Genomic DNA, 12,099 nt, shown 5'->3' on the forward strand with positions numbered 1-12,099 from the left:
ACCTGCGTTTCCATAGACATTGCGTGCGTGTTTCCAGGGGTTTGGGCTCACACCAAAGAATCCCAATCCCGCCAGGCCAGGAGGGAGGCCTACACACACTGAATCCTACAATCACAACAGGAGCGGGTCCCGAGAACATCTACATTCTTCCCGGCTTCGAGAACCTTTTCTGTGCCAGCCGGGCCACCATGAGGCTAGTGCATCAGGAGAGGCTCAATCCGAACACATTCCCTTCCTAAGGGGCGGCGCTCTGCAGCCAGGACGCAGGAGACGCAGGAGACGCAGGAGACGCAGGAGACGTAGGAGACGCAGGAGACGCAGGAGACGCAGGAGACGCAGGAGGCGCGGGAAGCCGGCAAGGGTCGGGCGCGGCGCGTGCGCACCACCGTGAGCGACCTGCGGGCGGGCCTGTCCGATGCCCGAGCGCGTGGTTCCACCGCCGAGTCCTCCACCGTCCCGGCACCCCCCGCGGCTGCTCCCCCGAGAGCGACTTCCGGCGTGGCCCGTGCAGGCGGAGTGGTGGTGGAGAACGAGAGCACCCACTGCGCTCACTCTCGTTCTCGCGCGCGCTCGGTCAACATGGCGGCCGTGGCGGAGGCCGCGTCCTCCGGGAGCCACTTGAATGGCGACTTAGATCTCGACGACAAGGAGGAGGGAGCGGCCTCCACGGCCGAGGAGGCGGCCAAGAAGAAGAAGCGGAAGAAGAAGAAGGCGAAGGGCGCCGGCCCAGGTAAGGAAAGGGCTGGTGGGGTCCCCAGGCTCGAGTTCCCTGCTCAGGCCCTGCGCTCTTTGCTTCTGGACGAGGGCTGTGCACTCGCCGAGCCCCGGATTTGGGGCTGAGTCAGGGTCCGAGCCCCCTGGCGGCGACGTCTCTCCATGTGGGCCTGAGAGGGGGAGGACAGCGTGCCTCGATTTCCCTTGCCCCAGCTCCGGAGTTTGGGGTGTCTCTGGGTTGGGAGCCGGGGCTCAGACACCCCAACGCTGCTGGTGCGCCTCGCGCCCGACCCTGTCTGTCATCCTCCTGCCTGCAGGCCCGCCACCAGACTTCGGGGGGTCCCATCTTCTCCCCCTCCCAGCCCCCGAGGCTGCCTCCTCTTTAGGGGAGCAGCAGCAGCATCTGGGGTGTATTTGTGCCCTGCAGGTAAAGGTGCAGGAGAGGAGAGGCCTGCCGGCTTCTCCACTCCCAGCTCCATCGGCCTCTCTCCTCTCTCTCATATCTCTCTCCTCTCTCTTCTCTCTCTCCCTCTCTCCTCTCTCCTCTCTCTTCTCTCTCTCTCCCTCTCTTCTCTCCTCTCTCTCCTCCCTCCCTCCCCCCCTCTCCTGGCTTGCGATCTCGAGGTGTCTGCCTGTCAGTGTTGGGGTTCGGGGCCCCGCGAGCGCACCTGCTCCCCAGAAGGAAATAATGGGTGATGGGAGCGAGGGTTGATAATTTTCACCTGCCCAAACCCACCCAATCGCCCACTGCCTCAGCCTGGCCTCTCCTCGCCTCGCCTTGCGGGTGGCCTAGAGCAAATCCAGGAGGCCAGGCTCTCTCTCGGGGGTTCTGCGTGGATCTCTGTGCAAGCACTCCCGGTTCGATCCACGACGAAAAGGCAGCGGTGGGAAGTGGCTGGGAATCTCCGAACCTGCAGAGATGCATTTGTTTTTCTGCTTGCTTGCTTGCTTGCTTGCACCAGGTTGGGCTCATCCCGGGGCGAAGGGGATTGTTGTCTGTTTTTAATTACTATCAGCCCTTGAAAGCTAGAGTGCGAGAGGCCAGGAGCGAGGAACTCGGCTTGGCTTGGCGGCTTGGCAGCTAGGCTCTGATCTTTTTGGGGTTCTGATTGGCTGCGAGTTGTCGAGGGAGTGCATAAGTAGGTGCTGGGACACTTGCAAAGGAAGCTCAAATCCCAGGATTTGTACGTTGCCCATTTCCGGCCAGCTGATGAAATCCACCCTCCTCTGGTTTTTATTTCAGGCGTTCAGCATACCGACCCTAGTATAGACATACATACATACATACATACATACATACATACATACATACATACATACATACATAGATGATAGATAGCTATAGATCTATTACTTTAGTTTTTTTCAGGTTTATTTGGGGGGGGGTCACACCCAGCAGCGCTCAGGGATTAGATAGATAGATAGCTATAGATATATGACTTTAGTGTATTTCAGGGTGTGTTTTTATTTTTTTTTTTTTGGTTTTTGGGCCACACCCGGCGGTGCTCAGGGGGTACTCCTGGCTGTCTGCTCAGAAATAGCTCCTGGTAGGCACGGGGGACCATATGGGACACCGGGATTCGAACCAACCACCATTGGTCCTGGATCGGCTGCTTTCAAGGCAATCGCCGCCGTGCTATCTCTCCGGGCCCTAAGGGTTTTTTTTTGGGGGGGGGTCACACCCAGCAGCGCTCAGGGGTTAGATAGATAGATAGATAGCTATAGATATATGACTTTACTGTATTTCAGGGGTTTTTTTGGAGGGGGGTCCAACACCCAGCAACGCTCAGAGGTTAGATAGATAGATAGATAGATAGCTATAGATATATGACTTTAGTGTATTTCAGGGTTTTTTTTTTGGGGGGGGTCACACCCAGCAGCGCTCAGGGATTAGATAGATAGCTAGCTATAGATATATGACTTTAGTGTATTTCAGGGTGTTTTTTTTGGGGGGGGGTCACACCCAGCAGCGCTCAGGGATTACTTCTGGCTCTATGCTCAGAAATTGCCCCTGGCAGGCTCAGGGGACCATATGGGATGCTGCGATTTGAACCATTGACCTTCTGCATGCAAGACAAACGCTTTACCTCCATGCTATCTGTCTGGCCCTCGTATGTCAGTATATTTAGGGTATTGTGTATTTGACTCTTAACAGGCAGCATGCCTTTGTGTATAAAACTCATGCTCTAGATTCGCTTTCCATACACCATGCATAACATTCAGATAGTGCACTCTTCCTCTGAACCAGGGGTGGCGAACAAGTTCGACACAAAGAGCCAAATTTCAAACTGTGAGAGTCAGAGAGCCACACCACGCAGTGGCCTGCCAAAACAAACACTCACACAAAAGTATATAGTTTTAACAATAATATATTAAACACATAAGAGGCAAAGAGCCGCATTCATTTTGGCCGGGAGCCGCTTGCGGAGCCGCGTGTTTGCCACCCCTGCTCTGAACCATAATGTTTCTGTTTTGTGTTGTTTTGTTTTTTTGGGGTCACACCTGGTGGCGCTCAGGTTTACTCCTGGCTCTGCACTCAGAAATCGCTCCTGGCAGGCTTGGGGGAGCATATGGGGTGCCGGGAATTGAACCAAGGTTGGCCTTGCAAGGCAAATGCCCTATCGCTATCACTCCAGCCCCTGGACCATAATGTACTTTAATAGTTTTATTTCACAGTTCAATCTTATAATACCACTTCATTAAACACTGTCTAGTTAGACTATGTCTTTCTACATGCACAGTCTTTCTACATGCACACACATAATGCTCCTATGGCTGGCTGGGTTGTATTCGATTCCAGTAGGGCCTGGTCTTAAGCCTAGTTGAAGACATTTTTAATAATGGAATATCTTTTCCCATTTGTTTTTTAAACTTGAGAGCTTTCTTTGTGGAAGTCTATAGCTCCTACTATGCCACAGCGATTTTTTTCTAAGGCCATTGCCAGTTACTGTCTTTTTCTTGTTTGTTTGGGGCCAAACCTCAGTCTACTCCAGGATTACTACTGGCTCTGTCCTCAGAGATCACTCCTGGCTGCTCTCATGACCATCTGTAGTGTTGGAGGTTGAATCCAGATCAGCCTAGGGGGTCACTTCCTGGGGCTTGGGGACCATTTGGAGAGTTCTATCAACTGGGTGTAAGGCAAACTTCTTGCCCACTGTACTATTGCTCTGGCCCAAATTTTTCTTTTTAAACAAAATTCTATTGTAGCAGAAAATATTTTATTGAGTATGATTTACTATATTTAATTTGATCAGCAGGGCAACAAGAACCTGATAAGGAATCAGGAATCTCAGTTGATGAGGTTACAGGACAATTGGAAAGACAAGCTTTGGAAGAGAAAGAAAGAGATGATGATGATGAAGGTAAATGGTTATTTTATTTTTGTGATTAAAAAGGCAAGAACACCTACCTATTTGTGTAATTTATTCTCTAATGTTCTTTTTATTTATTTTCCTCTAATGTTTTGATTGGTATGTAAGACTCATTGTTACAGATCAAGAGAAGATGGTATAGCAACTTTAAAATAGTTGTATATATTGAATGACTGCTTGAATTACACTGATTTTAGCTTTTCAGAATGTACTTGATAAAAGACCATAATATGGCTGAATAGTAGTGAGATAATATTGATAGGCTGTTTATTTGACTTATTAAACAGCTAGTATATGCTAGATATTATCCATGGAAAATTTTATAGCATTACCCTAAGTTTAAGTGAAGTAGGTTCGCAGTCAGGAAATAATGGCTTTTGTTATTTGCCGATATGTTACTGATAATATATTTGGAGTAAATATAAATTTGAAATTTAGTACCTCATCTAAAATATGTTCCTTTACCAAGCAAAGTAGATGTTCTATTTAGAAAATAATAGTTTTTGTTATTTGTCAATATTCTACTGACTGTATATTTAGAATAAGTAGAAATTTGGAACATAGTACCTCATCTAAAATCTTCTTTAACTTTCTCATCAGAATTATCTTTCTCTACTCGAAGGAATATATTGGGATGTTTCTAACTTCCATAAATTCCTTGACCATAATTTCTTAGGGCCTTTTATTGTTAAATTTTTTTAAAGTTAACAACTGTCAAAATTCTGGAATTGGTGCTGTTAATGAGACAGTGGAAGATGAGATCACACAACTTTTATTCTACATCTCCCATTGACAGTTGGAAATAGGGTGTACATTTTCAGTTATATATAGCTGTCACTTTCTTGTTCTGCCTTAAAGCCCTGCCTATTTGGGATTATAACTTTCAGCCATTAGTAGAAATCTGATTATATCCTATTTGGGATTATAACTTTCAGCCATTAGTAGAAATCTGTCAATTCTTTTGCAGAGTTAACTATTTTGTAGAGCTAATATTGCTACATAATTACATATATCTTCTAAGGCTACAGAGAGTTGTGCAAAAAAGAAAAATCAATCACTATCTCTAAATTATGGTACCATTTTTTTTGTTTTGTTTTGTTTTTTGTTTTTCGGGCCACACCCATTTGATGCTCAGGGGCTACTCCTAGCTAAGCGCTCAGAAATTGCCTCTGGTTTGGGGGACCATATGGGACACCGGGGGATCGAACCTAGCGCTTGCAAGGCAGACACTTTACCTCTTGCACCACCTCACCGGTCCCTATGGTACCGGTTATTAGGTAAATCTTTTAAGAGACTAATGCTAGGGTGCCAAAGAGATAGATAGTACCAGAAGTATGAGGTATTGAATGAATAGAGGTAGATGAAAACAAGACTTGTGGTGGTGGTTCTCATTTGATGTACATAGATGTAGAGTTGTGTAGACCTATATGTGAAAATTATATAGTGTTTGTCAGTGCTACCTTCATTTTTTTCATTTTTATTTTTTTAAATTTTTTATCTTTATTTAAACATTGTGATTACGAACATGACTGTAGTTGGGTTTCAGTCACAAAAAAGAACATCCCCCTTCACCAGTGCAACATTCCCACCACCAATGCACCCCATCTTCCTCCACCCATATTCCCTGCCTGTCAGGCAGACATTCTACTTCTCTCACTCATAAACACTATCATGGTAGTTGTTAAGTGTATCATTTCTCTAACTGCACTCACCCCTCCTTGAGGTGAGCTTCATATTGGCCCTTATCTCTGGGCATTATTACAATAATGATTTTATTTTTCTTAAAACCCATAGATAAGTGAGACTATTCTGTCTCTCTCTCTCTCTCTCTCTCTCTCTCTCTCTCTCTCTCTCTCTCTCTCTCTCTCTCTCTCTCTCTCTCCCTATGACTTATTTCACTCAGCTTAATAGTTTCCATGTCAGTGGTACCTTAATTTTAAATGAAAAGGATATATATTGAAAAACTATGTACATAAAAGATGGGTTTTATGTGTATGTACTTGTCTGGTTGCTTATTTCTCTACATATAAGGTTAAAATGAATATGAACTTCTTTTCTTAGATGGAGATGGTGATGGAGATGGAGCAGCTGGAAAGAAGAAAAAGAAGAAGAAGAAGAAGAAAGGACGTTAGTGTCTTTAAGTTGATCTTCCTTGATAAATTGGAAGTAGTTACTAATAGGTTTAATAACTGGTTATTGGATTTATTTTTATTATTATATTTTGGTTATTAGGTTTAAATTAGGATCCTTATATAACTTAAGCACTAATAGAGGTATTTAACAAGTTGGATGCATCATACTATAAGTTAGAAATTGATTCTTTTATATGAAATTTAAGGGGCAAGAGTGATAGTACAGCATGTGGGGCATTTAATTTCCAGCCATCTTAGGTTCAATCCCTGGCATTTCATATGGTCTCTTGAGCCAGCCAGAAGTAATTCTTGTGTACAGAGCCAGGAGTGACCCCTGTGTTTTTTGGGTGTGGCCCAATAGTCAAAAAAGAAAATAAAAATACTTTGCAATCTACTGTTCCACTTTGAAATTGTTGAAAGTATGCAAAGTTAATGAGATTTTTCATTAAAAATTTATATATGGTGAAGTTTTATTAATAGCATTTATATTGTATTATTTCGATTCACTAAAAATAGAATCCTTATTTGTATTTTGTGTCTATAAATGGTGTCGCCAAACTTTTGTATTTGCAACTTATTTAGAACAACCTAGGTGAGAGTGTAGTACTGAGGATAAAGGTTGGGTTGAGCAGAACTCTTCTAATCACAAACACTCTTTGGGTAGTTGAGTAGCTGGTGATCCTTTCCTTTAAAAACTTGTAGGTTAGGGCTGGAGAGATAGCATGGAGGTAAGGCATTTGCCTTTCATGCAGAAGATAATTGGTTCAAATCCCGGTATCCCATATGGTCCCCCGAACCTGCCAGGACCAATTTCTGAGCATGGAGCCAGGAGTAACCCCTGAGCTCTGCCGGGTGTGACCTAAAGAAAACAAACAAACAAAGAAAAAAAACCCAAAAAACTTGTAGATTAAAATTTTATGAACCAGATTTTGGAAACTTAACTTTGATTTTTTATCTGTATTAATAGAAATAATTGTTATTTAACATAACACTACTTATAAGAATTATATAATTTAATTCTTTTTTTTAATTTAATTCTTATAATAAGAATTGTAAGTATTACAAATACTTTTTTTTTTTTTTGGGCCACACCCGGCGGTGCTCAGGGGTTACTCCTGGCTGTCTGCTCAGAAATAGCTCCTGGCAGGCACAGGGGACCATATGGGACACCGGGATTCGAACCAACCACCTTTGGTCTTGGATCGGCTGCTTGCAAGGCAAACACTGCTGTACTATCTCTCCGGACCCTACAAATAATTCTTATATAATATAACAATACTTATGAAAATTATAAGTATTACAAATACTTCTTAAAGAAAGTTTTTGGCATTGCCAGCCATTTCCTCGAATGATTTTTTGAATGAAACGCGTTTCTGTCCTCGGTAGACTTTCTACTCTCAGAAGGCCTATCCCTAGCAGTTTCCTCAGTACAGATTATTTGCATTTAGGACTCTTAGTGGAATTGTAAGATTGTATTCCTTTTATTCAGTGCTTTCTTTGAGTTCTCTGAGCATCCTCCATATTTCTACTCTAAACATCTTATCTGAGAGGATACCTAGCTGGTTGGTACTTTTTGGGTTATCAGAGCTGTTATCTTCATTTTCTTTATGTGGGGTTGTCCTGCATTTTTTCCCCATTGCCACGTATGTGTGGGGTGGTTTTTACTGCTTGCGGGTTTGGGCCCTGGAGAGACTATGTTCAATGGCGTCTTCTTGGCTGCCTCATGCAGAAAAGCAGGCAGGAAGCGAGGCAGCAGTCCTTTATATAGCTCTCGTGTGCCCAAACACACAGCAGGAATCAGCCCCCACATTTATAGGGTGAAGATTGATACTCCGTTTGGGCCCTGGAGAGATTCTGTTCGATGGTGTCTTCTTGTCTGCCTCCTCTGAGGATGTTGAACTTATCCTTCTTTATATATCCTGATGAACATTTTGGAGAGTGCTTTTTTTTTATCTTAATATCAAGAATGTGTATTTCCTGGGTAGGTAATGTGTTTTCTTTCAGACATGAATAGCCTTGCTTTTCATTTTTATGATGGCTATTAAAGGGCACAGAGCCAAAATCACTGGTTTTATATTGACCTTATTTTAGATTCTATTTTTCTGTTTGTTTTGGATTGGTTTGGGGGTCACACTAGCTGCTGTTTTCAGGACTTATTCCTGGCTCTGCACTCAGGGATCACTCCTTGTGGGATCAGTAGACCATATTGGATGCCAGGGATTGAACCCAGATTAGCCACATGCAAGGCAAATGTCCTACCTGCAGTACTATTGTTCCAATCCTTGTTTTTACTTTTTTAGATTTTGGTTTTTGCTTTTTTCCTGTTGGCTCTACACACAGGTATCTTTCAATCTTTTTTTTTTTTTTTTTTTGGTTTTTGGGCCACACCCGTTTGACGCTCAGGGGTTACTCCTGGCTATGTGCTCAGAAATCGCCCCTGGCTTGGGGGGACCATATGGGACGCCGGGGGATCGAACCGCGGTCCGTTCCTTGGCTAGCGCTTGTAAGGCAGACACCTTAGCTCTAGCGCCACCTTCCCAGCCCCATATCTTTCAATCTTGACTCTGCACTAAGGGATCATGACTGGCTAAGGATGGGGAAGCCTATGGGATGCTAGGGATCAAACTCTGTTCAAGCCCTGGTTGATTTGTTTGCAAGGCAAACACCCTACCCACTGGGCTATTGCTTAGCATCTGGTTGATGTAGCTTTTGATAGATTTAGTTGATAGGATTTTGATGTCCTGAGTTGTGAACTTAGAAACTTGTCATAAAGAGCCTTATTTATTCATTTAAATTTGTGGAGCCAGGGATTGAACCTGTCTTATATTTTAAAAAACAATTGGGATTTGATCTTCAGCATCATATATGGTCCCTTGCACACTGCCAGTAGAGACTTAAGACCGTAGAGCTAAGAATGGCCCAAACCCCCCAAAAATAAAAGTCAGGGGTGAGAAAGAGAGTACAATGGTAGGGTGCTTATCACGCCAACCTGAATTTGATCCCCAGTGTTGGTCCCCTTAACACTGCCAGCAGTGATTCCTGATTATAGAGAATGAACTAACCCCTGAGCATTGCCAGGTGTGCCCCCCCCCCCCGAAAAAAAAGTCCAAGTCAGCTTTATTACCTTAAATTATAGCAAAAGGAATGCAGACAAGTTCAAGGTTTGTTAAGTATGGTTGAAGATGAGTACGCACTTAATATGTTTTGTCATAGAGAGAGGAATCAATTGAAATAGATTTTCTTTTTGTTTGTTTTTGGGTCACACTTGGCGGTGTTGCACATGCTAACCTAGGGGATAGCGGTTCAATTTCCCCCAGCGCCCCATATGGTCCCCCAAGCCAGGAGCGATTTCTGAGCGCAGAGCCAGGAGTAGCCCCTGAGCGCCACAAAAGTGTGACCCAAGACCAAAATATAAAATAAAATAAAAAAATAAAACCTAGAACAAAACCAATTGAAATTTAAAGATATATATACTGACATAATAATTGCTATGGTATATATTGAAAGTCCAATCTGCTTGAATTAACTGAACTTTCTTATAGTCCTTGGGATAGCATTAATTGCTAAAAGGCCTTTCATATTCTGAGAACTAATGAGTAGTTATTACATATTTTTAAATAAAAGAAGATATGTTTTACAAAACTTTTGGAAATCTCAGTGTTTTATTAAAGCATCTAAAAATCTAGCGACATCTAAAATGTAACATAGGAAATAATGTCCCTGAAACAATGCAAACTACTAGAGCTTTTTTGTTAAAGTATCTGGAATTGTATGATTATTTAAAAAAAAAAAAGAAAAAAAGAATACAGTCTTTTCTAATATATTTTTTAAATAAATTTTCTATTTTATTAATGTTTTTTACTTAATTGGCAAAGATTCATTGTTGATTTTGCGAAAGCCAGCCTGTTATACTGTTCTATTCCCTTATATATAATATATGAAGACACAAACCTTAAAAGATGTATGTTTTATATCAAGGTAATGCTGTTTAAAAACATAATGGAATTCCAGGGGGTTGAATGTTTCTATTTCTAAATAAAAATGAATCAGAGTAACTGTTGTGATGAAATGATGAACTATTTTCTGTTTTTAATTTAAGGAGGTGCCTTCAATTCATGCAATGATAACTGCTCATTCATTTTCATTTTAAACCATTTGGAAGTTAATGCTTTATTTGTTTCTTACAGCAAAAGTTCAAACAGATCCACCCTCAGTTCCAATATGTGACCTGTATCCTAATGGTGTATTTCCCAAAGGACAAGAATGCGAGTACCCGTCCACACAAGATGGGTAAGGATCATAGCTTTTAGTTTGATTTTTAAAAACAGTAGTTGAGTAGTGAAGTATATTTGATTTTTCTCAGAACTTTGCTCCATAACCTTACTAAAAACTTGGAAATTTGTTGGCAGAGAAAGTAAGAGAACCTTAAGCAAAAATAATTGGGACCAGTGGTAGTTTGGTTAGTTACAAATTGTATTAATGAATAATACAACATAGATACAGAGGTTAAGGTGCTTGCTTTGTGCACAGCCAAGCCTGGTTTCATCTCCACACTAAGTCTGATCCCTAATGCATTGCCAAGCACTGAGTACAGAGCCAGGAGTATGCTCTTGACATTGCTGGCTTGAACTTAACACTCTTCCAACCGAAGATTATATTAAAATGGGGATTATGAAAAATAACAAAAATCTTCATTGACGTAAAAATGTATGTAGACCCATTTACTTTTTATCTAACACTTGGTGTTTGAGCACTGATTTTTTTTTTTCTCCTTGTAAGTTATTTTGTTGTTGTTGTTATTTTGGTTTTTTGGGGGCCCACACCCGAGGTAATCAGGTTACTCATGGCTCTACCCTCAAAAATCGCTTCTGGCTCAGGGGACAGTATGGGATGCCGGGGATCGAATCTGCATCTGTCCTGGGTTAGCCACCTGCAAGGCAAATGCTCTACCACTGTGCTACCTCTCCGGCCCTCTTCATAAATTATTTCTATAATTTTCATTTTGAGTAGCTGTGAAGAGCAAGAACTGAATAATGTCAGGACTGATGCCTTTATAGTTGCATGTATTTCTAAAGATTTATAGGGTATTTTTATGTTTTTGTGTTTTTTTTGGTTTTTGGATCACACTCAGCAGCACTCAGGGGTTATTCCTGGCTCTCTATGTTCAGAAATTGCTCCTGGCAGGCTTGGGAGACATATGGGATGCCGGGATTCGAACCTCCATTCTTCTGCATGCAAGGCAAACACCTTGCCTTCGTGCTATCTCTTCAGCCTCAGTTATTGGTTCTTTTTTTTTTTTTTTTTTTGGGTTTGTTTTTGTTTCTTTTGGGTCACACCCAGCAGCGCTCAAGGGTTACTCCTGGCTCTATGCTCAGAAATCACTCCTGGCAGGCTCAGGCGACCATACGGGATGCTGGGATTCGAACCACTGACATTTTGCATGGGAGGCAAACGCCTTACCTCCATGCTGTCTCTTCAGTCCCTGGTTATTGTTTTTTATTTGTTGGTTTTGGTTTTGGTTTGGGGGCACATCTGGCCAATCTCAAAGTTTATTTGTTCCTGGCTTGATACTCAGGATAGTTAACTGGTAGTGCTTGGAAGATTGTATGGTATAAGGACTGATTCTGGGCTACTGGAATCACATCTAAAACATGTGATCTAGCCCTTTAATCTATCCTCCTGACCCTACAATTTTTAACTATAAATGTAAAAAAATATATGATAATTTACAAAAAATAGTAAGTCATCTATTGTGACTTCTAGAAAAGCAGTTTATTTTAGATAGAAACATTTTGGGGGGGAGGTAACTAAGTTAAATTACACAATTATAATAACGGGTTTAGGAAAAGTTTTGCCAAGGATACATTTATTGATACACTGGT

The 12,099-nt window shown here is 42.3% G+C and overlaps 1 protein-coding gene across 2 annotated transcripts in view; it reads left to right on the top strand.

Moving 5' to 3' along the window:
- Nucleotides 1-551: 551 nt before the first annotated feature.
- Nucleotides 552-12,099, top strand: part of METAP2 (methionyl aminopeptidase 2) — a 30,913-nt gene continuing 19,365 nt past the window's right edge. The window contains exons 1-4 of one of the 2 annotated variants that reach the window (XM_049782822.1): nucleotides 552-730; nucleotides 3,969-4,076; nucleotides 6,147-6,212; nucleotides 10,405-10,507. In XM_049782822.1, the coding sequence (XP_049638779.1) occupies nucleotides 580-730; nucleotides 3,969-4,076; nucleotides 6,147-6,212; nucleotides 10,405-10,507 (428 nt within the window). In that variant the 5' untranslated portion in view covers nucleotides 552-579. The remainder of the gene's footprint in view (nucleotides 731-3,968; nucleotides 4,077-6,146; nucleotides 6,213-10,404; nucleotides 10,508-12,099) is intronic. The other variant, XM_049782823.1, reaches the window with a different exon arrangement.

Source organism: Suncus etruscus, chromosome 11 (genome assembly GCF_024139225.1).
Source record: "Suncus etruscus isolate mSunEtr1 chromosome 11, mSunEtr1.pri.cur, whole genome shotgun sequence".
Classification (NCBI taxonomy): domain Eukaryota; kingdom Metazoa; phylum Chordata; class Mammalia; order Eulipotyphla; family Soricidae; genus Suncus; species Suncus etruscus.